Here is a 26,527-nt window from a genome sequence, read left to right on the forward strand (position 1 = left end):
AAAGCAGGAACCCCTGGTTTAACAGAACCTAAGAAATCTACTATGCAAATGGATTGCTTTTACTACCTGGAGCTCTTTGGAAAGACTATAAATAAAAATCTCAATGTTAATCTAAACTTATTCAATTATATTACAAAGTTATATTTCTTGGAAGATGTTTTCAAATGACTCAAAATCCAAAGATGTCCTTGTAATATTTGTTCTATAATTACCCTCACAGATAATGCTACTTACAAAAGTTAATGGTGTAGAATCACACTGGTAACAAGTAGGAGGTTGCCAGGCAGATGGAAAGTTTTCGGTTTTGTTTTCTCCCTTCTCCCTTTCTCCTTCCACAATGAGAAGTGGCCACCTGTCTGCTAGAATATTTTTGGTTGGAATATTTTTACTTTTCTTGGTTGGAAATACTTGCCTAAACAAAGTAACATATAAAAGACTTGATTCTAAGCTACAGTGATCACCTAAGTTTTATGTGACCAGCTTTAGAGTATCCATTTGATTTCCCAGTCTGTTTCTCTTGTGACCATATAATCCTCTTCCCAGTGTTGCCTGAAGTGTGAACTACAAAGGGCCCCACGTTATACAAATGTAAATTAGGGACAAAGGAAGATTGTGTTCATTCTTGCAACTGTTATCCCTCTAGTTTGTGCTTCCTATGGGTAGCAAAGCAATCCCTTGTTTTAAAAACACACTGGCTTTAGCTACTGACTTTTCAATGGGCTACTTGGAGAGGAGAGAAAAGAAGAAGGAATTCTTTCCTCTAGATTCCACCTCTTCTGGATCATTCAATTATTTTTAGCAGATATAACACAAAATATTACAAGAGTCTCACGTAATTCCTAATTGCAGAATTTGTACTTGAACTATGGAGTCTTATTTTGCTCCTTGCACCTCACCTTCAATCTATGCTTTGTGGTTAATCTGAGGACCTCTATGTACCCTCTTCAAGATCTATGGCTGGTTAGCACAGTGTGTGTGTGTGTGTGTGTGTGTGTGTGTGTGTGTGTATCGTGGAAACCAGTTTTTTTTTCTATTCATCTGTGGCATAATTTTTCAAGAGCGTTGAAATGTTTTGCACACAGTTTCTCATTTATCAGCCAATCCATGTAGTGAGCAATGCTAAGGGAATCCCTTTCTTTTCATATATTGTCTTTCAGTTGTCATGTTATCATGGACTCATGCCTGTCCAGTGGCCCTGGGGTGGGGAGGAGGAGACCCAGGGTTGGGGAGGAGAGGTGAAGAGCAGAAGCTGCCTGCCTGACCATGGAATAGAAATGACTTCAGTGGCAGCATGGGCTCAACACCTTCATCCTTTATGAACGCCTAGAAATAGCAACATGCCTTTCTGTTTTGTGCATCTCTTTAGTTAGTACCCAGTAGCATGTGTAAGCCCTTCACATCTCTGTGGATTTACTGCCGAGTGAAAGTGACTTTATGGCCCAATTTCCATCCGTGTGACATATTGCACTCTTTGTGGGAGGGAGGGGACAGCAAAAAGACCGAGACAGACTGATCACATGTACTGCCATCAACAGGATGACCGTCACACCCTCCTGACCAAGGAACGGGTGGAGGGAACCTTTTGGTTTCCTTGTTTATCAGAGACCTGAAGCCTGGGTGTTTGTGCTGTATTTTAATAGAGGAGTTTGTCAAATATATGAGTGTAGGAGATGTTGAGATAGTGGCGTTAAGAGTAATCCGTGTTTTGTAGGTAATAAATATTTTGAGTTTAAAAGATGTCAAATGTCAAAGACGATGAGGAATGACTATCCGCCTGACTCCAGATGCTGCCACCCTTAAATTACAGGGGTATTGGAGCGAGGCTGAGTTAAGCATCTGGCCCCAGAAATGGACGGGCCAGGCGGGGTCCTCATTAGAGCCCTGTGTTTGTAGGAGCACGCTGCGCAGCCCGCTGAGACCTTCCGGAGGCGGCCGCAGGAGCCTCGGGGCCCCCGCCTACCCGGAGCTTTTCGGCAGCGCCTGGTTCAGAACCACTGCTGAGGACAGCTCCCCCGGTTCCTCCGGGCGCTAGGCGCGCACTGCGGTAGGGACCTGAGCGCGGAGGGTCAGAGCAGGACCGCGGGTTCGGGCGGCAGAGAGAACTCGCTGAGCCCTCTACACCCCCACCCTAAGGGTCAGCACCGGGCCTGTGGATTGTGGTCCCGGGCGACACGTCGCCGCAGGCGAGGGGACTGGCCAAAGCAGCCGCGGCCCTCCCCCCCCTGCCAGCACGGCCGCTCGCCCCGCCCCGCCGGGCTGTGGAGGGTGGGGCGCCCCGGCGCAGGGCCCGCCCACCCCGCCCGGCATGGCTTCCCATTGGCCGGAGGGCTGGAGGTGCGAGGAGGCGGGGCCCGCCCCTGGCAGCTCGCGCCGGGGAAGGTCGCCGAGCGAGCGCCGGGTGCCGCGGGCAGGGCGTGGGGACGCGGCGGGCGCGGAGGCGACGCAGCGGCGGCAGGATCGGCGGCGCCGGGTCCCAGTCGCAAAGCCTGCCTCCCGCCGCGGCCCGCAGCCGGCGGCGCCCGAGCTCTGAGGGCGCTTCCCCGGGCGCGAGGCCCGAGGCGGCCAAGACGGCGGGCCGGCCGGGCGCGGGGCGGCGGGCGCTGTGCTGCGGGCTGCGCTGGTGGGGGGCAGCGGGCCGCGGCGCGGGCCCGGGGCCCGGCGCGTGCGGCTGGGAGGCGCTGTGGGGGACGGGCGCGCGGGCGGCGGCCGGGGCCATGGCCGAGGGCGGCGGCGGGGGCGCGCGGAGGAGGGCCCCGGCGCTGCTCGAGGCGGCCCGCGCGCGTTACGAGAGCCTGCACATCTCTGACGACGTGTTCGGCGAGTCGGGCCCAGACAGCGGCGGGAACCCCTTCTACAGCACCTCGGCCGCCTCGCGCTCCTCCTCGGCCGCCTCCTCGGACGACGAGCACGAGCGCCCCGGGCCCCCGCGGGCCCCCGGCGCCCCGCCGCCGCCCTGTGTCCCCGCCGCGCCGGAGCTGGAGGAGGACGAGACGGGCGCGGGCTGGAGCGCGGCGCTGCGGGACCGCCCGCCCCCGCGCTTCGAGGACACCGGCGGTAAGGCGCGGCCGGCGGGGCGGGTGGCGGCCGTTACCCCGGCCGGCGGGCCGAGGAAGGCGTGACTGCTGGGGCGGGAGAATTCCAGACGCTCCTTGGGCCGCCTTGGTCGGAGGCTGCTGAGCGTTTCAGAAAACAAATGAGGCTGCGGGAGCCGGATTTAAAGTGCGAGAATCAATCTGGCTGCGTGCGGGGGGGCGGGGGGTGGAGGGGCGGCGAGGGGGCCGCGACTTGCTCGTGGGTGGAGGGGATGAAGCAGAGGCCGCCGGGGCCAAGGTTTTGCACTGGCCAGGACGCGTGGGTGGTGAGCTTCCCGCACTTGCTAGAGCGTCCGCGTGTCCTACAGCAGGGGCGAGTCACACCTGTGGGCTCGCACCTCAGGGGTGAGTTAGTAGAGGTGGGCTTGCCTAGTTGAGGGGATTCTGAGTATGTGACATGGCTTGGGGTGGGGGCAGTCATTTTGTAGTGACTGCTCCGGGCAAGGCCTGCCCCGGTGCCAGGGGTGGGGCAGGTCGCTGTTGGAGCGAGGCCCAGCAGCATCTGCACGAGCATCCACCCATCGCGTCTTCACCAGGTTTTAGTTTTCTCCAGTTAATCTGAGAAACTTTGGCTGTCCATGCCATTTAGGATCTCTTGCTAAGAGCAGGAGAGAGTGAAAGGACCAGTTTAGCAGTTAAGGTGTCGAAAGGCACTGTCACCCATGTTCTGCCCACCACCTTGGCCACAGATGGGCTCCTGATACCCGGAGAAGGTCGCAGGGGTGCTGGCAGATAGGTGACTTCTTGAGGGTCTTTTTACTGCCTGCTTTTGCAGGAGTTGAGCTTTTAAATGTCATTGCTTACCCAGCAGAGGCTTGGCAGCCTCTGTCCTCTCTGAGAGGTGGAGACCAGCCCTTTCCAGCTGGCCTCTGATGCTTCCTTTCCTAGCTCTGTGATGTGCTGTGGTGGGCCCTGACTCTGCACACCATTGTCATGGGTGGAAGTGTGTGCAACCAGTGTTGTCAAGGGCCAGGGAGTGGCCACACGGAGCATGATGAGGCTGACCGTGATGTGGCTCTTCTGTGGCTCTCCCTGACTATTGTTCAATCAGACGGGAATCCAGCAAGCAGGAGGCAGGCCCAAGGGACCCTTGGCTAGTGCTGGACTTGGATATGGGCATGAGGCTGCAGCCCGCTGGTAGGCCGGTTGGGTTGGCTGGACTCTCTCGGCAGGGAGTGGTCTGCAAACCTCGGGCAGGCAGCCTGCAGTGTAGATGTGCTCAGCTGCATCTGAGCTTATAAAGTCCATCTTAGCTGGGCAGTGCTTAGGATAGCTAAATTTAAAAGCATGTTCTCATTTGGGCTTTAGCTGAGTTTTGGAATTTTCAAAGTCAAATCACTCTGCATACTGCTTTTACACCCCCTACATTTCTTATAATGTCATTAGGTCTTCCAGTCCTGGGTAGCTATTTTCTGTATTGGCTCTTTAAGAATTGTACCTACTCAGAACCCTGGCTTGGCAGACTCGATGCTAGGAGTATCTGTGATCCAGCTTTTGATCTTGGAACCCTTGCGATGCGTGTCCTCCTGGGAGAGAACACAGCAGGTCTCCCTGTATCTCAGGGGGAAGGAGTGGAACTGGGTTAGGGTAGGCCCAGTTAGGAAGGAGATTGATGAGCGCGCTGGCGTGAGAGGATGAGCACACTGGAGTACATTTTAAGCAATATTGTATTTCTTAGTAACCTATAAGTGGGAGGAATTCTGCAGCGGAGCAATTTAATCCAGCCACTGCAGCACTTAAATGGTCACAAAGAGCAGTATTAGGTGTCATTTGGCATTAGGTTCAAATTCTGCTTCCTTCAGGTGTCCACAGCACCCGTGCCCAAACCTGAGAATCACAGTCAGGCACTTTAACCGAAGACATTAGTGGTTATCTGATGATGGTAGTTAGACCCAATTTTGTTTTCCCGTCACGTGTGGGAGTTTACTTTTAAAATCCAGCTCTAATGAAGAATTTCTTTTCCTCCGTGTACTAACACCCTGGTCCCTAGGGAAAATTTGGGGTGGAGGTGGAAGGATGAGGTTGGTGGCTTATTAAGCATGAATTCAGATGCTCCGAAACAATGCGGTATGATTTATGGGGGCTGAAAATAGATACAGAAACATGTGGCTGCTCAGAGACAGTCCTCGTGCCTAGTGGTGTGGAGAGAGACGGATGTCTTTATTAAGAGGCTGTGAGCTGCTCCCTGGCTGCTCGGAGAGCAAAGAGGTTCAGCTTGTTAGGTTTATTAAAGTGCAGTGTCTAAGACGCTCTGAAAGAGCGTGCGCCCCCTTTCGAGGAAGGCAGCCTGTCTCTTCCATCTTTGTCCCCCAGTTTATTAACACATCTTTCTGGGCTGCTAGAGTGGGGTGGGGAGCAAGAAGAGCGTGGCATTTTGATCTGTAATCAACCTTCCTAATAGAAAATTTGTAACAGAAATGGATGTTGCTGATAGAATGAGGAAAGCAAAGGATTCTGGTCTATGGAACAGGCTTCCTGCCTGCCTTCTGTTGCACATACATGTGTACATGTATGTGTCACCATATCTTATGTGTAACTGCATTGCGTGCATCGGTGTGGGCTGAGTAGGGTTTCTTCTATCAGAAAGAGGTTGTAACTGCTGTTTGGCACCTCTCTGATGACCCAGAACCTTTTTCAGAGAGTCCCTGGGCGTGAGGAGGGTGTAGCAGTGGGTAACCATTGTGCCTTTGATCTGCATTCAGAAAGGGGTGGGGGACATTTGGTGCCCAGCTTCGAGGAGGAGGGGAAGGAAGAGGTAAGCATCTCTGCGGTTAAGGTGGAGGCTCCTAACTGCTCTCCAGGCTGCCCCAGCCTTCCAAGACCTTCCTTTTTTTCCTTGTTTGTTTTCCAGTGTACTGAGCTTCCTGGATCTGGCTCTCCAGAAGTGCAGCCAACAATTATGGGTGGAGGGGGGTCCTCTCCCTCACCCTTTTCTCTCCTTCCCCAGGTTCTGGCTCTGCCTTGCGGTGTGGGGTCCCCGGGGATGATTTAAATACAAAGACTGCGCCTGCAGGGCTGGCTGACAGGCTTTTAACCCTGTATAGATGGAGGGTCAGCCTGGGAGCTGAAGCTGCTTAATGGGAGCTCAGGGCCTGACCCTATTCCCACCAGACTTTGCAGCAAATCCCCTAAAGTAACCTCCGCAAGCTGTCCGCCTCTCTGTCCACTCTGCAAATAACCGAGACAGTGTGCAAGCACATTCTTTGAAAACTGCATGAGATTCAGGCCTGGCTGCTTTTTGGGCTTCTGCCCTTTTGGTATTTTTTTTTTTTTTTTATTCTGAGCAGTCTTGTGATTTGTTCTCTCTGAGGAGGCAGAGGAACAGGCCGACTCACAGATGCTCGGGGCTGCTGTCTGTTCTGCATCGCCCGTGCTCTGTCGCGCCGGCTGGGATCTGAGCTGTTTGCTCTTTCTATTAGAGGTTCGACCTCACGGGGGTTTCATCCCCCGTGTTCCCTGTCAGCAGCCCTCTGTAATCATTCGGTGACGGGGCATGACCTTGAGAAGCTGGAGAGGAACACAGGGCTTTGAAAATTAACACCGTTAAATGTTTTATCTTTAGAGTTCTTGTTGGTTCATTCGGTTTAAAGTCTTTCTGACTAACAAGCAAGAAGAGAAAAATCTTTCTCTTACACTGAGAATTCACCGAGACCCTCTACTGACTGTAGTGGGATTTCTGAGCAGAGCTACCTGGACCCCCATCTGGGGTGTAACGTATATCCTGCCTTAGCTCCGTGGCTGTAGGAACTTGAATCTTAAATCTTGGTCGTTATGAGATAAATCTCACGCAGTTCTCCACGGTGATCCAGCATGTGCCAGGCCACAGAAACCAAAGGGAGCTTCCTGGGGGAGATGCTTGCTCTTCCCCAGGGGTCTGCTCATGTGCGAGGGGAACCTGAGCTCCCAGTGAGGACAAAGACCCCAGTCCTCGTCTGGACCATGCTTTCCCAGCCCTCGGTGGTCGGGAAGTTGTCTCCCCTTTACGGAGAACGGCAGATGGGTCTTTTCAAGCGGGGTCTGGGGCCGATGAGATGACAGGGGTAACGGTCACTCTCCAACTAGTCAGACTGGACTATTCAGGAAAGATGTTCCCCCCATGCTTTTTTAACACCTAGAACTTTTCACTCAAAAATATTTATTTTTCCACTCGTAAGTATCTATTTTCATATTTCTATGTGGACTTCCTTTTAGCTTTTTAAGGGGGTGATGTGTAGTTCTGTGAGGTCTAACCATGTGTGGATTTGTGTAACCTGCCCCACCAACAGGATGCGGGACAGTAGACAGAATTTGGTCCAGCTCCTGACGGAATCCCTGCTCCTCTGAGCTGAGCCGCTGGGATGGGAGGTCGGCGCTTTTCTGCAGGGGCGGGGCTTCGAATACACCGGCATCCTGGGGGTTGTGTGAGGGCTCATCCTCAGTTTTCAAGCCTAAACCTCACCTTATGGTATATATTTTCTCTTGTTAACAAGTAGTACATGTTCATTTTAGAAAACCCCAAAAAGTAGAACAATAAAATGTGAAGAATTCCCATAATCTCCCGTTACCCGGAGGTGATCACAGTTAACAGACTGAGTCCATCCTTTGTGTCGCTTAGATTACGTATTGGCGGGTGGCCTGCTTTTCCATTCTAATGAATACATTGTAAACATTTTCCACTTAAATTTTAACATGTCATTTTAATGAATCCGTAATACTGTACAGCTCCCTTTGGGTGGATGTGGAGTTTATAGCCCTGCCCCATTTCTTTACATATATATTTATTTGTTTATGTTTATTTTGCTACGGTGAATGTTCCTGAAGCTGAAGTTTATATGCACATCCTTAACATTGTCCTTAGCATACAATGGTCAAAACAGAACTGAATTCAGGATTTTGCACATTTTGAGGCTGTTGATATGAGCTGTGAAGTGGCCTTCCAGAAATGCACCTACGAGCACGCCAGCTAGCAGCACGTACCAGGAGGGTCCACTAGAAAATCCTGCTTGTGAGGCAGCACACTGGACGCAGGACTCCCGCTGGTAGGGTGGCTGAGAGGGGCACCGTGGGACAGCGCGTATTGCAGTGTGACACGCCAATGGTGCCCAAGTCTCAGTGCACAGCACACGGCCTGTGACACCACCCAGGTCCAGATCAAGGATGTGCCCAGTGCCCCGAAGATCCCCGCAGGGCCCTTCCGGGTCACTGCCTCCCGCCTCCCGGGGAACTGCCGTCTGGATTGCTGTCACCTGGTCCTTTTGTGCATCGTCACATCTGCGCAATTCATTCATATCATTGCACGTAGCGGTCCTCACCCAAGGACATGTTTGCTGATTTGGAAAGAGAGGAAGGCTCAGAGAAAGAGACAAAGGCCAATGTGACAGAGAAACATCAATTGGTTGCCTCCTGCATCTGCCCCGACCGGGGACCAAACCCACTACTTAGGTATGTGCCCTGACCAGGAATTGAACCCGCAACCCTTTGGTGTACAGGATGCTGCTCCAACCAACTGAGCCACCTGGCCAGGGCTATTTTCCTATTGCTGTGCAAATACTCCATTATCCTATCATTGGACTTTTGGATTGTCTCCAGATTGGGGCTGTTATGGGTAAAACTGCTACACACATTCTTGCGCGTTTCTGGTGGACACACACATACTGCCTCGGATGTGACTGCCGGGTCATGCATGATTACACGTTCCGGCCCGGGCACCTTTACGCACCGGGTAAGCCTTTGCGGCCGGCCCGTCCTGCACATCGCAGTATGCGGCGTTGCACTCCTGGCCTCTGCCCACAGAATGCCGGGGGCACCCCCTCCTCGGCTGTGGCAGGCACACCCCCTCCAGGCCTTGCTCCTCCCGTGTACATACCCGCCAGCGACGTGGGATGCGCCCAGTATCCTCAGCAAGCATGTGGAACCCTGCTGGGATAAAACGATAAGTAAGACACGTCCCCTGGGGTCCAGCGGGAGAGGCAAAGTGACAGGAAAGAGATAAGGCTGCCTGGTGGACGCTGTGATTGAGGGAAACACGGATTTAGATGGGGTTCCGGAGGGGCGTCCCCTGACCCAGCTGTGCCGGGGAGGAGCCTCTGGCAGAGACGGCCCCTAAACTGCGAGTGAAGGACAAATAAGAACTAGATGAAGCGGAAGGAAAAGGGCATCTCAAACCAGGGAGCAACCTGGGCGAGGCCTGGAGGGGGCCTTGGCCCATGGGTAGCCCCTCGCGTCCCTACGCTGAGCATCCTTATCCGAGGCCTTCTTAATGCAGATGTGTTAAAATGTGACATTTGTCATTGTCACCATTGCAAGTACGTGCAGCTGGGACGGGATCTCCAAGTTCAGGCCTGGAATTAACCTGGCAGATGCTCAGGCCCACGGGCAGGAGAATTTGGCAGGTTGGGTGAGAAGTAAGTGCTTTTAGAGGGTGGAATCCATGGCGAAGCGCTGGGGTCTTTCCTTTAAGCAGGGAAGAGGGGAAGTGACAGCCGAAGGCAGTGTGTCGAGGCCTGTGTTGGCCAAAGGAAGTGCAGTACCGCCTGGGGGAGGCCGTCTGGAGGAAAGAATAACAGAATACCGAAAGCGCGAAGGGGGTCTCTGCCTGGACTGGCAGGTGAATGCAAAGAGCCTCTTCCCCCTTGCTTGTGAATTCCAGGAAACATTATTACAAGAGCATGCATATCTGGCCACGTTTAGGTGTGTGTTTAGTAATCACTATCAACAAGTTTAAAACCACAAATCCTTCCGCCTCTCGTAACATGCCACTGCTGCCCACTCGAACACACTGGCGTCGCCGCGTGGCTGGTGACTGGAACCTTCGTCCGCTCAGTTCCCAGCCTCCAGGCTTGTCACTCCTCCCACCCCCGCCCCACCCTGCCTCTCCAACCACTTGTGTGGAAGAGCATCTTTTTACAAATAAAAGCTCATCCACCAACTTCTCTGCTTAAAACCTTTCCCTGGCCCCCAATTCAAGCCAAAGGGAATTCCGGATCCCTTCTCCAGGCCTCCAAGGCTCACAGGTCGCCCCAGCCTTCCTCTCCAGTGTCACCTCTGGTCACCTGTGCTACTGTCAACACTCTTCTAGCCACATGATTTATCTCAGAGCCTTTGCGCCTGGTCGGCCTTCACCTGGAATGTTCCTGATACTTCAGTAGGCGCCTTGCTCTTTGTCTGATCTGAGTTCCAATGTCACTGTCTCCAAAAATCTAAAATCATCAACCTCCCTCTGGTCCCTTTTTGCAAGCGTACATCCTAATTCATTCCTCAGGTGGGCCGAAACCTTGGGTGTCTTGGTCAGGGTCAGAACAGGGCGAGTCCTCAAGCTCTGTTGAAGGAGCCGAATGAACAGAGCAATAGGCGGGCGGATGCAGGAGTAGATGTCAGGGACGGGATTTGGCACCCCCTGAAGAAACGTTTGCAAGGAGCTGAGCGTTTCTAACACCCAGAATAGTGGGAGAGTGGGTGGTGTGTCTCACAAGGGAGTGAATTCCTTCCCAGGAAGGCACTGGGCACTTCTGGGTGTGTTTCACGGGGATTTGTGCCCTGGAGAGAGGACTGAGTTTGCTGGCCTCCGGGGAACTCTCCAGCCCTCGGGCTTCTGCAGCCTGCCTGCTTGCTAATGGCTAGAGACCCCAAGACAGGGACCTATTAGGAATTTGCAGGGGAGACAGCCCCTTGAACCCTTTATTTAACAACAAATATATATATATATTCACATATATCACATACTATGTGCCAGATACTTTTCTAAGAACTTTCTAACCTATACAATCCTCATAACAATCTTATAAGGTAAGTACTATTATTACCCCTATTATAAACTCATTGTCAGGAGCAAAGCCACTCCTGAGTCAGGCCTGTTCGTCGTGGACTATATTTACGTGGGCAAAAAGTGAACTTGGCTCCGGTTGTCGCCTGTCCGGCGGGAGGTTGTCGCCTGTCCAGCGGGAGGTTGCCCGGGCTGCCCGCGGAGTCCCCACCGGCACTGCACTGGCCCTGAAGAAAAAGGGAGGAGAGGTGGGTGGGGCAGCAAACTCGAATCACTGGACCATTGGCTGACTCACCGGGTGAGGATTCATGAGGGGAAGTAACGGAAAAGAGAGCCTGGAGAATAGGAGTGAATAATCTGCCGCCCTGACTTGGGGAGTGAGATAATGCAGGTTAAGCAGCGGCGGGAACAGGATGACCGTTTAATTGCACGGGGGTTTTTGGAAGCTGTAGGGGTTCAAAGGGGCGGGGTTAGCTTGTGGCTGGGGACTGGGCGGGCCCAGCTGCGCGCTTGCCGGGCTTGCGGGAGGGCCAGGGCAGGTGGCTCGTGGCTCCGCCCCCTGTGTAGTGAGCACCTTCCCTCCTGCACCCGGAGACTCTGGGATGACCTGCGGGGAAGCTCAGTGCCGGTGCCGCATCGCAGGGAGCTGCAGTCTCTTCCTCTAAGTGGTTTCTTTCCCATGTTGCCAAAGTGGCCATGAAGCATATTGTGCTATTTAGAAAGTTTTCAAACTTTTTAGCAGCAAGGAATCCCCGAGAGGAGGACACAGGGTACATATAAACCAATGGAAACCAGGTGTCTCTCTCTCGGAATCCGCGGTGGGTGGCCCCCAAGTGCTCCTTGGTCCCCCACCCTCCCCTGCCACTCTCAGTTCCTGAGGCGCCCCATGGACCTGCCACACTCCCATCTGTCAGAGGCCTTCAGCTGGGACCCAGGTCACAGGGGAGAGAGGCCCACGGCCAGGTGACAGACCTCAGTGGGAATCGGTCACCACCCTCGCCTGTGTTGGGTCCCACCCTCTCTCAGAAGGTGACAAGGAAACCCGTGGGTAAATGCAGTTCTGATGTTCCAGGGCCTGCAAAAAGCTTCCATGGTGGAAGCAAATAAAAATGGAATTAGCGTAGAACTAGCTGGAGCAGACCGGCTTCTTGAGTTTAGGAAACGGACCTACAAAGAGAATGTATGAGATCGGGGTAAAGCATGATTTTCTCAGAAACCGTGAACAGGTGGCTCTTCAGGAGGGTGATTAGTGAGCGTCTTGCTGCTTCGAGTGCCTTTTGCATTGGGGGACGGGGGAGAGTCGGCCACATCCTCAGTGAGTTTTCCTGGGAGCCTGGAGCCTGGCCCCCGGGGGGCTCTGGTCTGGTCAGCATGTGGACGGCTCTGCCCGAGAGCTGACCTGCCCCCCGTTTCCACGCGGGGGCACAACTGACATCTCCACACTTAGAGCACAGTGCCCCGCCCTCACACCGTGGCTGCACAGGGAAAAACAAAGGGAGTCTTGTTTTCTTGGTCATTTTATCGACAGGCATTACTGTCACATGTGGTTTTTAAGTGCGCTCCTTGTTTTACCCTTTTCTGTTAGAGTGCCCCTCCCCTCTGTCTTTGCCCCCTGCCGCTGTCCCTGTAATCCACGCTGACAACGTGGCGCTTGTACACACACATACACACACATCTATGGTGGGGGGGGCTGGTCCTTGTGTAACAAATGAAGGCTTGCTCACGTGCCTTTCTGTCACGCTCCTTTCATTCACTCATCCTTCGCGAAGAACACCCTTCGGTTCCCGTCTCGCTTCACCTTTTTCAGGAGTGGCTGCTGGACTTTTATCAAATGCCTCTACTTTTATGAAAATGCTTTCCTGGCGATGGCCTCCTAGTTTTTTCCACGTTGAATTGATGGGCAAAGTAAATTTTATCGGATTCCCGGTCTTGCGCTCCCCTGACACTCCTGGAGCGAGTCCGGGCTGGTCTCCGAGTGTATCTGTGGTTCACGGCTGACGCCCGCTGTTCGCTGGCATCATTCAGACCTTCTGTGCCTGAGCCCTCGTACCCCGGACCGGACTGGTTAATAGTTTCCCCCCTCCTCTCATCTCTCATGTTTGGGTATGAAAATCATGCTCGGTTTCCTAAAATGAATCGGCTTATTATTCTTAAATCACCTTTGCCGTTTAACAGTCGAATTACGGGTTAGATACAACTCAGCTCCGAACCTGGCTGGTGGTGGTACTTTCTCTGAATGTTCCGTTTCTTAACTCCTTTGGATGATTTAAGCTTCCGAGGCAATCATCTAACTCTTCTAGGATTTCGAATTTGTTAACAGAAAATTCCATCCAGGGTTTAAGAATGATTCTTTCATTGGCTTTTATATCTCTGCTTTTAATCCTAGTCTTTCGTCTTCTCTCTCCCTGAACCCGCCTTTCCTCTCTTTTTTTCCGCCCCCACCTTCTCTCTCTCTCTCATCCTTAACTGGGATGAGAAGCATTGTTCTGTTTGATTAGTTTCTTTTGATTTATTGGGCTGTCTTTTTGATGAATACGACATTTCTGTTTATTTAGAAAAAACCTTTAATAGTGAAGGCATTTGACAGTAAAGTCTCCTCGGAGCGTAACTTTTAGCACACTACACATTTTGGTATGCAATGTTCTCTTTTCCATTGCGTTCAAGATTTCCTTCAGTCCCCCCTTTGGTTTCTTCTTTGATCTAAGCGTATATATCTTCATTTCTAAATGGCGAAGATTTGTTGCTTACCTATTTAATTCTAATTTTATGGGTTGTAATCAAAGAACTATCTTTTAAATCTTTAATTTGAAAGGTTTGTGAAGATTTTCATTGTTGTCAAATGCAGAATTAATTTTTATAAGCGTGGCATGGGAAGGCGCAAGAAAAACATGTGTGTTTTCTATTTGGAGGAGGTGAGGATGTCCGTGTCTTTATTTTTCCGTGTCTTTATTTCCCCCCTCTCCCCGGCAGGCACTCACATTCGGAGAGCTCAGCTTTCACCACACGCGCTCTTGCACCTTTAAGAATGCTTATGTGCCGTGTTGTTGAGTGCGCACATGCTTACTATGCCTTTTCTCTCTCCCCCCAGACTGTGCCTGTAGTGTTGTCCCTTTTCATCTGGCTCACAACCCTTAACCTTAAACCCAGCTTGTCTTCTGTTTATTTTGTCGTTTCTGCTTTCTCTTCCGCGTCTGCCTGGCATCAGCTTGCCTGGGGCACTATTTTAAATCCCTACTTGCCATTTTAAGTATGTTTCTCAAACAGTAGATATATATAAACGTATATATATAATATAAATATATATATTTAATACACTCATTATACATATATGTATATACATGTTAAAGTGCCAGGTGGTTATACATATATGTATATACATATACACATATGTATAATAAACATATTGCATATGTATACAATACATATATATATTTAATACATTTACTATATTTATAAATATATATATATTTAATGCACCTCAATAAGCATTTTAATTTAGAGAAATCAATATGTATACATTTAAAGGAATGACAAGCAGACATGGTTTTATTCCTTCCTTCTTATTTTATTTGGCTTTTTGACTTTCTCTTTTTTCCATTTTGATGTTTTGCTCTAGTTGTCCGTTCTTTTTCTGCTTGGTAGCTGTGGAAGTTCTTTCCGTTTTAGGGGTAACAGCTTTGTTTAGACGTGACTCACATGCTATCCAATCCACCCATTTAATGTGTACAATTTGGTGGCCTTCAGTCCATTCACAGTCAGTGCCATCATCTGCAAAATCAACTGTAGACATTTTCATCACCCCGAAAAGAAACCTCCAGCCGTCACCCCAGCCCCAGGCAACCACTGGCCTCATTTCTGCCTCTGTGGATTGGCCTGTTCTGAGAACTTCATATAAATGACGTCACATAACATGTGGTCTTTGGTGACTGGCTTCTTTCAGTTAGGGTAGTTTTTTAAGGTGCATCGTGTGGTTGCATGTGTTGAAATTTCCTTCTTTTTTTAAGGCTGAATAATATTCCAGTAAGTCGATACACCACTTTTTTGCTCATGTCCGGAAGCGGGTGGCCTCGGTGGCCTCTCCTGCATCTCTGTTCTCTCGTCTCCGGATGTGGCCTTCAAGTCTGCATCTCGTCCTTCGTGCTTCCCATCTCCCCATGCTCTGCCCTCTGCTCGCTCGTTTCTTGGGCTTGACCCTCCGCGTCAGTGGTTCAGGAATCACATGGGACCCCCTCACCTTCTCTTTGAAGAGCTCTGTAGTTGGGAAATCACGTATTTTAGTTACAGGGAATCTTTTTTTCTTTTTCCCTGTGTGTGTTGCAACTGAAACTCTTCGAATGCTAGTATTAATTTTAATTAAAATTCAAATGGTATCTGTAGCTTCCGGTAGCTCTGTCTTCCGGGGCGTGTGTTCTGTTTCTTCTGACCCATCTTTGCTGCGAGACCCTTGCAGGGGGTTAGTTTGCTTTGTAGGTTCCCGGGGCCCAGGTCTGGTGGCATCCTCGAGGGGCTGGCTGGCCAGTGTGTGGGGAAAAGGCAGCCCTCCCCGTGCCCGCAGCGGACACTGCGTCATCTCAGGCTCAGGGGCGGTTCCTCTACCTCCAGGGCCTGGGAGACTAGTCAGAGCTCACAGGCCAGCGCCGGGGACACTCCCACGTCCTCTAGTGTCTTCAGGCCTCCTGGTCCTGGGCCCCTGGGCCAGCCCCTCCAGCTCCAGGCAGGAAAGCCCATGGTCTCTGCCACAACCCATAGTGTGTGCAGCCAGCCACCACCGGGGGTCCTTTGTGCGGGAGACGCAGAGTGGGGACAGAAACGGGGTGCGTATTGGGGTCACCCCATCTTCTTTCAGAGAGAAATGTGGAAGACTTTATCTCAGGGAAAAGAATAAAGATTTAATGGGAAGCACTTTACTAAGATTATTTTATGTCACCCGTAGATAAGGTTGCCACCCCCATTACACAGCAGAAACAGACTTGGGGAGAGGAAGTGGTCTGGCTAATCAGAAATCACAGTGGCACCCGAGGTGGACCCGCTGTCCTCCTGGTGTGCCTTCTCAGCTCCGGCATTGCTTTCTGAGAGGAGAGGCCGAAGTCGCGCTGGCGTGCAGCGAGCACTGGGATGCTGGCTGATCTTGCTCTGCATCCTCACTGTCCCAAGGCTGTGGGTGCTTCAGGGAAAATGTGCAGGGGGGCTTGCTCTCCCCGTGGGACTGATGGTCAGAGAGGGCATTCTCAAACTCCCTAACAAAGACTTGGGCTGGTAATTGTTGGACGAAGGCGGGAAGCCAGGAAGGGCAGACGCCCCTCGGAAGAACCTGCTTCCGGAAAACCAGACACAGTGACCGCCGTGTAAGCAGCTGCTTGGAGCTGCCCCTGGCGGGGAGCCACACGCACTCTGCTGGGCTGAGTATTGCCTAATTGGGACATGCCGGTATTACAATGCTGCGATTGCTATCTTAGGAGGCTTTTCGTTTCGGCCTTTCAGGATAGCTTAAAATGGTTTTGACCTATTTTCTGCTCTTTCTACCTGGAGCTTAAAAGGCCAGATCCTCAGAGCCAGGAGGTGGCCACGATTTCCAGGTCTTGGCTCCACGGGGTCCCATGACCTTCCGCCAGCCTGTGCGTCAGCTTGTTAGGCACCGGGTGCAAGGGGGCCTGGGCAGTTTCGGACGCAATATTGGGTTAAGTGTGAGAGTGTAAAAGAGCGTGGACTTTGGAGTCGGACTTCCCGAGTCTGCTTCGAGACCAACCGCATCCTTGACTTCGCAGGCCTCGCGGCCTCTGCAGGTCACTGGGCAAAGAAATGTACCCGGGCCTCCGCTTTCTAGTCTGTCGCATGACTTACTCGGTGCCTCGCAGCCTCGATGGGAGGGGCCACACACGGGTCAAGAATCCGTGATGTCGAACCCTTAGCAAACCCGCCGTAAATGCTAGTCCCTTTCCCTCCTCTCGGTCTGCCCCCTGACTCTCCCTGGGCCTCCCCTCAGGGTAAAGAGGGAGATGCCGGACCACATGGGTGTTTGTGCAGGGCTTGCCGGTGAGTGCATGCCCCTGGCTCACCGCTGCCTTTGGGCTGATGACTCGCGAACGCACGTGGACGTCGGTGTCGTTTGGAATCGACGTGAGCAGAATCCATTGCTCGTGAGAAGTTCGGTTGTAGAATGAGCTAGTCATGTTTGGTACAGTCATTTCTATTTTCCAGGAAAGACTGGGAGAATCTGAGGACTCAAAGGTTTTGGCTGGCCCCACCCCCCCACCGGCCATCACTGCCAGCAGGGGCTCCCTCAGCAGGGGCTCCTGCAGCAGGGTCCTGCCGCTCTCCAGTGCCAGGCAGTCTGGGGGCCCTCAGTGACCTGGTCCAGCCCCTGGTCATCACGTTTCTGTCCAGGTCGCCCCTCCCGTTTTGCTTGGGGTCAGTCAGTGTTCGTGCCATTGGCTGCCTGGGCACCACCAGACGTGCAGGGTGGGTGGGTGGGTGGGAAGGTGAAGCCTTGCATGCAGGACCGGGGCACAGATGAGCCCACCCACAGGGCAGAGGTCAAGTGCCACTAACGAGAGGGCAAGAGATGTGGCCAGAGGCCTGAGGCCTTCAGTTTGGGAGGCGCCAGGCAGCAGCAACCCCAGGTTAGGAGGTGAGGCAGCGGGCAACCTGATTCCTTTCTAACCCCAGTGTGTTTTCAGTGTTGCTTTAACGCTCTGGGAGTCACAGGGGAGTGACCATGTCATACAGTTTTTTTCCTCCTGGGTCTGGCTGCCACCTCCGCCTGCAGCAGAACACGTGCTGCTGGAGCCGAGGGCTCAGTGATCTTGACCCCTGGGGTGCCCCCAGCCAGACCGTGGCAGGGACTGCACCGAGCACCTCAGCCCCTGTCTGCCCTTTGAACTTGGCACGTGACAGGGTTTCTCTTCAGGCTTTTGCTAAGCGCTCCTCAGTGCCCTTCCCTGTCCACCTCTCTCTGATGCCCCAAACAGTGGGCAGCTGGTCCTCAGGTCCTCCTCCACGTGACAGGTCAGGCGTCCCCTGTGAGAGGAGCCATTTCAGTGGCTCCTCCCGAGCAGTCCTTGAGCTCTCCCTGCAGCACAGGACCGTGACGCGAGTTCGCCCACCCGCACTGGCTGAGCTGTGACCAGGTCTAGCACGCACGACTGGCGCCCAGCGCGAACCAGACAGACCCGTGTCTGTGTCAGGTGTCCGCCCCAGAGGGGAGGACAGACAGACAGCAGGGTAGAAAGGAAGCGTTAAGAAGACACAGTGGGTGGGGTGAGGGGGCTTGGGAGTGGTGGGACAGGGGAAGAAGGTCAGCTGTAGAATTAAATAGGACAGACAAGACCGGCCCCATTGAGAAGAGAGATCTGAGCCCTGGCTTATGGGAGGGGAGGAGTTGGCCAAGTGGCTGTCTGGGAGGCGATAGCCTTCTGCTCCCGGGGTGGGGGTGGGGGGTGGCCAGGGTGGGCCCAGGTGGGAGTGTGCCCGGGGAGCCCCTGCCAGTGGGAGCAAGTGACAGGCAGGGGAGGGAGGTCCCGGGGGCAGGCGGATCATGGAGGGACATATAGGCCATCGTAAGGGTGTGGCTTTTACTCTGAGTGCAGTGGGGAGCCTGGGGAGTGTTCTTGGCCCAGGGTAACAGGGCCCAGTGTGACTTCTAAAGAGAGGCTCTGGGCGCTGGGCTGTGCACAGCCCAGGGGAGGGTCTGGCCCCTGCCGTAACCCAGCAAGCAGGGGAGGGCGGAGGCCGTGCGGCGTTCAGATTCCAGGTATGTCTTAACACTAGCGCCAGCCGTGTGCCTGATGGCCTGAACGATCCAGCTTGGGCCCCGAGGGCTGCGGGTCCTGAGGAATGACGACAGAAGAAATGTGGTCCTTCTGCCGAAAGTGTGATTTGATGCCCAAAGAGGCCATCAGCGGGATCTCCCCGACACCCTTCCGTCATCTTACCCTCTGACTCCGCAGATCATCCTTGATCTCCATCGTTGCTGGCGATGGCAGCAGTAGCACTGGGAACAGCTACACGAGGGCCAGGCTGGGAGGCCTGGTGTCTGTTGCCCATTAGGGCTGAGTCCCTAGGCACCCAGGGGTGGGCTGTCCCCAATAAGATGAGCACGCCAGCCTCATCGGTCCAGTGGGAGGGGCTCTGGCAGAGGGGCCGGGTGAGGGGCTAGCTCCTCTCCGTGGGGTCCCCAGGCAGGACCTCCTGCTCTCTGAGTGGCTGGCCCCCTGGGAAGATGCCAAGTGGGCGTCAGCAAGGCTGGGAGGCCTGTTCTTCCCGACTGCAGTTGTCGGAATACAGGGCTCCAGTTCGGCTGGAATTTCAGATACACAGTGTTGTAGTGTAAGTTTACCCCAACCTTGCATGGGGCACGCATGAAAGAATTGTTCATCATTTATCTGAAATTCAGTGGAAGGAGGAGGCCTCGGTTTTCATTTGCTAGCCCTGGCTACCCTCTCCAGGTGTGTTCTTGCCAACGGGTGAGCAGCACCTGGGACTTAGCCTACACCTTGGTAACCTGTCAGGGTTGCCAAGTTACAGCGCTCGATTTTGAAAGAGCCGTGTAACTTCGTGGAAAAGGTTTTGCCGAGGTCCTGGGTCATCCTTCTCCCTTGGTCAGAGTGGAAGAGAGTCAGGGCTGAGCTGTAACCGGAGCACCCTCCGCACCCTGCCCTCCCTCTTCTGTTTCTCCCGAGGGGTTGCTCCGTGGGACCAATTGCCGGCCCATTGCTGTGTTTTAAGTCCTACTGGATAAGGCAGTGCAGGCCCCAAGGGGGTGGTTGCTAAGGACTGGGGCTCAAGGTCTTGGAAACCCAGGGCTGGGAGCTGAGGGGTGGAGTCGTGTCAGGAGCGCTCAGGCCTGGGGCTGGCTCTGCCCTCTAAGGCCTTATGGCCTGTCCTGCTGGGGGACCTCTGCTTCTGGCCCCGTCCTGAGCATCTACTCTGCTAGATAATCACCTCCCATCTCTTATGGGCTGAGTATGTTCCCCCAAAAGTCGTCCATTGAAGTCCTAGTACCTTTCAATGTGACCGTGTTTGGAGATACGGTCTTTAAAGAGGTGAGTTAACGTGAGGTTATTCTGTTGGGTCCTGATCCAACATGACTGGTGTCCTTGTAATAATAGGTCAGGACACAGATAGATACAGAAGGGTGCTTATGTGAAGACACGGGAAGAAGGCAGCTGTCCACAAGGCAAGGAGACAGGTGTGGGAGAAACCACTCCGCTGACACCTTGACCTTGGATGTCCAGCCTCCAGAACAGAGGGGCAGTCCATTCCTGTCGTCAAGTCCCCCAGTCTGTGCTGCTGTGTCACCACAGCTCCAGAGACCAATGGACCATCCTACCAGAGAGAGACCGAGGAACGAGCAAGGCAGGGAGGTGGGACTCCCGGGCTGAGATGAGGTGGCCCCAGCTGTGTGTGCCCCTCAGCCCTTTGCCAGCTGGGACTGTGCCATGTCCTGAGGGCGTCCCTGGGACCAGATGCACCATTTCGGGTGTGAAGGTCATCTGTGGGAGGCGGAGGACCTTTTCTCTGGTGTGCAGCTCTTGACTGGGAAGGGTTCTTGGGCAGTGGCCGTTGCTGACCAGGGTTGCCTGGTGCCTGTGCTGGAGACACTGCCAACCCCCTTCCCTGGCTATCATGTGCTCCCAACTTCAGAGCTGGTTCTTTTCCTGCAGTGTTAAGCCCTGCAGAAGGCAAGTCCCATAGGAGAATGTCATCTGTGCAGAAGCTGTGAGACCATTGATCTTTTTGAGGAGGTCTAACTTCTTCACGTGCATCACACACCTACAGAAGAATGCAGTCTTAAGTCACAGCCTGATGGATTTTTGCACATGTGTGCATGCTCACGTTTCCTGGAGGAGGTTTCGAAAAACTGTGTTATTCTAGAGCTATTTTTTCTGGCCATGACATCTTTGGGAATTTAAAATTATTTTTATATCGCTGTTCTTAGCAATGAACTTGATAAATATTTGTCAATCCCTTGTGTGGCTTGGTTTAGTCTGCCATTAAAGATTCGTCTTCCTTCCTAAAATTGTCGCGTCCAAGCCCTGGCCGAGTAGCTCAGTTGGTTAGAGCGTCATCATCCTGAAACGCCACGGTTGCGTGGGGCGTCTGCACCCCGGGCAGGGCACGTGCAAGGAGCAGCCAATGAATGTGTGAGTCGGTGAAACAACACATCGGTGCGTGTGTGTGTCTCTCTCTCCAAGATTTGGGAAAAAGTCAGCTCCAATGCCACCTGGGCCGCAGGGAGATTCCTCCTCTTTTCTGGGCTCTAGGCCCAGCCCATAGTGGACTCTGGGGTTGGGCCGGAGCCTCCGGGAGCAGAGACGTGTCCTAAAGTGGGAACCTGAAGATGGGTTGATTTGAGGGAGTAAGAGCAAACCTTGAGTGCAGAGGACTGGTTTTATTATGCTTTGGTACTTCCAGTTACACATTGTTTTCCTTTTTCCTTCTGAATGCGATTGGCCATTTTTGCCTCAGATTCCTGGATTGACTCAGAGAGGGCAGCTGGCGATGCCAGCAGAGCCAGGGGGAAGCCCCCAGCGTAGCTGTGCAGCTCGAAGCCTGGGCTTCCCGCCCTCCCGGATTCCTGGGCTGGGGCGACCACAGGGGCCTTCATCTGCAGTGGCCAGCCCGAAGGTGCCGTGCGAGCGTGCAGGTGTGCATGTGCACGTGTGAGCACCTGGTGGCCTGTCCCGGAGCGCACAGGCCGCCTCCTCTGGGACCACTGAGCCGCCAGGCTGTCTCTTCCCTGTCCCTTGCTGCTGCTGCTGCTGCTGCTGCTGCAGACCCTGGCTAAGCCCTGTGGCCTCCGGTGCTTTGTCCCCAGGCCCACTGCCTGCCTTGCCATGGGGGTTCCTATGGATGAGAGCCCAAGCAGGGGTGTGGTCAAGGACAGCAGCTGGAGCCATCAGGCCCCAGGGACACACAGGTCACCTGGACACAGGGCCTGTGTGGTCCCAGGCAGAGCTGAGAGCCCCTGGGGCCAGGGAGCAAAGGTTTGGTGGTAGGCAATCTGGACAACACTCTGCCAAAGGGCGGGTCTCCAAGGAGCTCTGAGGGGAGGGTGGACAGCGGACGAAAGGGCGGCGCAGACGCAGAGCTCTGGAAGTGGCTGCCAGGCGCTCTGCGCCCTCTGGGCTCCCGTGAGCGGGAGAGAAAATGAGGAAGCCCTGGATGCTTTGTAACTGAACTTTGGAGGGGAAAGAGCTTCCTGGAATTAAACATTCTGAAGCTTTAATTGAAAACGGGCTCAGCCCTGGCTGGTGTGGCTCGGTGGACTGAGTGCCAGCATATGAACCGAAAGGTCGCACGCAGGTTCAATCCCCAGTCAGGGCACGTGCCTGTGTTGCAGGCCAGGTCCCTAGTTGGGGGCGTGCGAGAGGCAGCCCATCACATGTCTCTCACACGCCGATGCTTCTCTCCCTCTCTTTCTCCCTCCCTTCCCCTCTCTCTAAACATAAATAAATGAAATCCTTTTTAAAAATACAAAATAAATAAAACGGGCTCAGAGGTAGCTGTCCTCAAGCCTTCTGCCTTCTCAGCTGGCTCTGGGCTCCCGCCTGGTGGGGCAGACTCCAAAGCCACCGTAGCCAGAGGGCCCGTCCCGGGTGGCGGCAGGCCACAGGCACCCCGGAACCCGGAGGGCTTCCACGGGGAGCTGGTCTCCCAGTGACACCTGGCCCTGCCACACCTGTCAGCCCAGCCCCATACGGAACGGGCACCAGGAGGCGCTGCAGCCAGTGGGAGCAGGTACCCAAGACCAAGTCCAAGGTTCATCTCTCCTCTGTTGCGACTCCTTCCATCTTGCTGTAGTCAGCAGGTGCCACAGCTATGGGCTTCTCAGGAGGCCCTCAGCCCTTTGACAGGAGGTCCTTGTAGGACCGTAAGTGGCGACTGCCTTCTGTCTGCTCGAGCTTTCACATTCAAAGGCGTGTGAGGGGAGGCAGGACGCAGGTGCAGAGACCGTGTCTGATGCTGATGAGAAGTGATGTGGCCCTTCCTGTGCTGAAGCCGTCTGCCGGCTGGCCCCACCTAGAGACCCCACGCAGAGGGGAGCATGCCTGATTTGGGTATAGCCAGGGGGAGGGGGACTTTTAGTCGTGTGCAGCCTGGGAATGGGTGTCCAGCATTCACCGTATTAGAGGTGGGGGGATCTACCTCGTTGCACAGACGAGGGAATGGAGGCTCAGGGGGGTTAAGCTTCCGGAGCAGAGCTGGGGCTGAGTCTGCAGCTCCTGCAGAGTCGGCGTGTGGGTGTGCCCACACTGCCCAGAGGCCACCCAGGCTAGCAAGAAGGGGGGGTCCTGTTATTTACTCTGGGGTCTCCCGAGTGTCAGCTTGCAAAGCACCGCTGGTCTGCGGAAAAGAGGAAAACCAAGGACCCTGGGATGGCAGCCTCATGAAGCTAAATGTGTCCTTTACCGAGACCCTGTCCTCGTGACTTCTTCTTGTGTTAAAAAGACTAAAACCAGGGCTGAGCATTTTTTTTTTGCAGGGGAGGGGTATGGCAAAATAAACTTTGGAACCCTGTAAGTTCTTGTTTCTTTTGAAAATTAGTTATGTTCCCTGGCCAGGTGGCTCAGCTGGTTGGAGCATTGTTCTGCACACCAAAAGGCTGTGGGTTCGATCCCCCATCACAGTATAGACCTGGATTGCAGGTTCGGTCCCCAGTTGGGGCACATACGGGAGGCAATGGGATCAATGTTTCTTTCTAAAAAATGAATGAACATATCCTTGGGTGAGGATTTAAAAAAAACTATTATTGATGTGTGAAATTGAAAAGCCTGTGAACATGGACACCTTTAGCGACCCCCTTCCCCTGCCGATCAACAAGGGTTCTCACTGGGCCCGGACTCTGGGAGGTGCTCACCCACCAGCTCCTGTTGGCCTAGCCTCTCCCAGTCCCGATTCTCGGGGGCCACGCTGCAGCCTGGGGGGAGGCCCAGCTGTTCTTCCGGGGTCAGCCCTGTGGAAGCTCAGTCGCGTGCTTTGAAAAAATTCAAAGGAAGGAAGATTTTCATTTGGGTTTGAGATCTTGCTAGTGAAGCTTCACAGTCCCGGTAAGCATCCATCCGGCCCTTTCCTGTAAAAAGTTCGTTTCATCTTCTGCTCCTTTTTAACCACACCATTAAACGAGCAGAGGCCCAGCAGGACACCCGAGTCTGGCCGCCTGCGTCCCCCTCCCCTGGGGCCGGCGAGGCCCCCGCTGAGGGAGGAAGAAAGGCGCATGGCGTACAGCTTCACTTTTGTCTCGCGGCCTGAGGGAGATGCGTTCGGGGCCTCTGAGTAACCGCGAGGCCCATGTTATTCACTGACTCTTAGACATGGGGAGGACGAGGTTTATTTCTGTTGGAAACAGTCCACATTCTCTTAGCTGCACTAAGCATACTGCAGGAGCTGTGTTTTATGGATGACAAGTGGCGCTCTCTGTCCCCGCTGCTTTGGTTTGGGGCCGAGCGCTGCCCTGGGACAAGGAGCAGAAGCACGCTCAGCGTGGCCGCTCGGCGTTGACAGGGAGGTCGGGGGCCTGATGTCCCTTTGTGCCGCAGTGTGTGACACTGTCACCGATCCTGGTGTCCCACGTGAGCGGCACCTGGCGGCGTCCGCCTCCGTGGGATGCGCGAAGTTCTCCATCTGCAGGACCTCTGTCACGTCCCTGCGGCGAAGGGGAGAGCAGACATTTTTCTCCAGCGGGGAAGATGAGGGGGCGAAATTGGAAAATTGCTAAACCACAGCACCACGAGCAGTTTCTGGATCCTTCCTCGGTGTTTCGATAACTGAACTGGAGGGTCCTGAGTCAGGACCCTGCCTGGGACCCCCGCTCGGAGCTGTTGCAATTAGCCCCGTGTGCTCTGTCCCAACCCAGGTGTCTGCTGTCAGTGACCGTGACAGGCTGGCCGCCCCGCCCCACCCCCGCACATGCAGACGAGCTCTGTCCCTGGCCTTCCTGGTGGCTGAGACCGGTCAGTGTGAAACGGAGGTGGGGAAGTTGGCACCACGCCCCCGCTAACGCCGCTCTGCCCGCAGCCCCTGGGCCAGCCCCTCTGTGGCACCGAGCAGGGACAGCTGCTCTCCTGGGGTGGCTGGAGTCTGAAACCGCTTCCCCACTCTGACCAAGACCCCCAGCCTTGGACTTGCCTTGCCCTTGCCCTTGCCGAAGCCCACCAGAGAGACAGGCAGGGACACGCTTTGTCATGGGTCAACGTGGGTCATGTGATCTGCTGCAGCGAGAGAGCGCGCCCATCAGACTGTGGACGACTTGGTCAGCGGGGCCGGGCCGAGCTCGGTGCCGGGGCTGGGCCTGTGCCGGCTGGTTCCGAAGTGGGTTTGAGGAAGCGGAGGCCAGCCCTGGACTGGGGCAAGTCCAGGTAGCAGAGCATCTCAGTCATTGTCACCTAGGAGGTGGCGGGTGGGCATGGCGCTGGATTGGCTGCGTAAGGCAGCGGTGGCCGCTCGTGGTGGAGGGAGCGCTGGTGGTGGAGGGAGCGAGGGATGTTTGGTTATTCTTCTCCCTGCGCGTCCCACCATGTCGGGGAGCAGCGACCCTGTCCGAAGGCCGTTACTGTCGGGTTTGTGTTCAATGGGGAATATCCTCGTCTGCTGTCAGCTGCTAGCTGCGGGGAGGGGCCTTGCTTTCTCACCTTCCCACCTCCTCTGGACCCATTCCCTCATTATAAAGTGATGGGCGTGATGCCAGCCTGGCCGGGGACCTCAGTGGGTCAGAGTGTCTTCCCAGTACACCAAGGTCGTGGGTTTGATCCCGGGTCGGGGCACATACAAGAATCGGCCAGTGAACACATCAACAAGGGGAGCAACAAATCGATGTCAGTCTGCCTTTGTCTCTGTCTCTCTCCATGGCCCCTTTGCTGAGAATCAATAGATCCATAGAAAGGGGGTGGTGCCTTCCCTGCCCTGGGCTCAGACAGTGTGGGGAGGATGCCCAGCTCTGAGAGGGCCAGGCCCGCTCAGCCTCAGCTCCCTGCGGCTGCAGCCCAGGCCCCGGGCCGGTGTCCCCCAGCCTCCCCAGGGCGGTGGGGCGGGGGTGGGTGTAGGAGAGGGCCGGGTGCAGCGAGGGCGAGGCCACCTGACGCCTGCCTTTTCCAGTGTCTGGCACCGGGGGTCCCTCCTTCCCACTTGGTGACCTGACTCAACCGAAGCTCAAGGCGGGGGCAGCTCCCCTGTGGGCCGATGGCGGTCACCATGAGTGGTGACGTAGGCTGCCCAGGTATTGTGTTTAAATGAGAGTCAGTGGTTTGGGGTGTGGTAAACGACTTTGATTTTCAAGGACCTTTTCTTGACTGTGTGTCAGGTTCCTGAGGCACCAGCGGAGGGGCCTGGTGACCAGTGGGGACATAGTTGTACCTGATTTCACTCTGCCTGTGGCATGGCTGTCTCCCATCTCACAGCTCTCCCAGGGGCGTGTGGCACCCCCGGTGAGTCCCCAGCAAATTGTCCCACCTGAAGTTGGGTTACTGGGAGTCAGTCACCCCAGTCCCCAAACCCGAGTCCCTCCTCTTCTGAATAAAATTGGGAAAATATTTGGCCAATCTGTCATCATTTTTAGGCTTCTGAGTAGAAGCAATTTATGGGGAAGAAGACCCCCACTTCCTACCTGCTCCCGAACCTGCAGCCGGGCAACTCCAAGTGCCCCGGCCTCTGACCTGGCGCGGGTTCGAAGTGCGACCTAGGTCCGACCCCGTGCCCC

General features: G+C 54.3%; 1 protein-coding gene across 1 annotated transcript in view; it reads left to right on the forward strand.

Annotated features, from left to right (window-relative positions):
- The first annotated feature begins 2,690 nt into the window (after positions 1–2,690).
- Positions 2,691–26,527, forward strand: part of PGBD5 (piggyBac transposable element derived 5) — a 73,970-nt gene continuing 50,133 nt past the window's right edge. Inside the window, exon 1 of the mRNA XM_045859029.1 lies at positions 2,691–3,054. Coding sequence (XP_045714985.1) covers positions 2,715–3,054 — 340 coding nt within the window. The 5' untranslated portion in view covers positions 2,691–2,714. The remainder of the gene's footprint in view (positions 3,055–26,527) is intronic.

This window comes from Phyllostomus hastatus, unplaced genomic scaffold, assembly GCF_019186645.2.
Source record: "Phyllostomus hastatus isolate PE091 unplaced genomic scaffold, TTU_PhHast_1.1 phas_contig_148, whole genome shotgun sequence".
Classification (NCBI taxonomy): domain Eukaryota; kingdom Metazoa; phylum Chordata; class Mammalia; order Chiroptera; family Phyllostomidae; genus Phyllostomus; species Phyllostomus hastatus.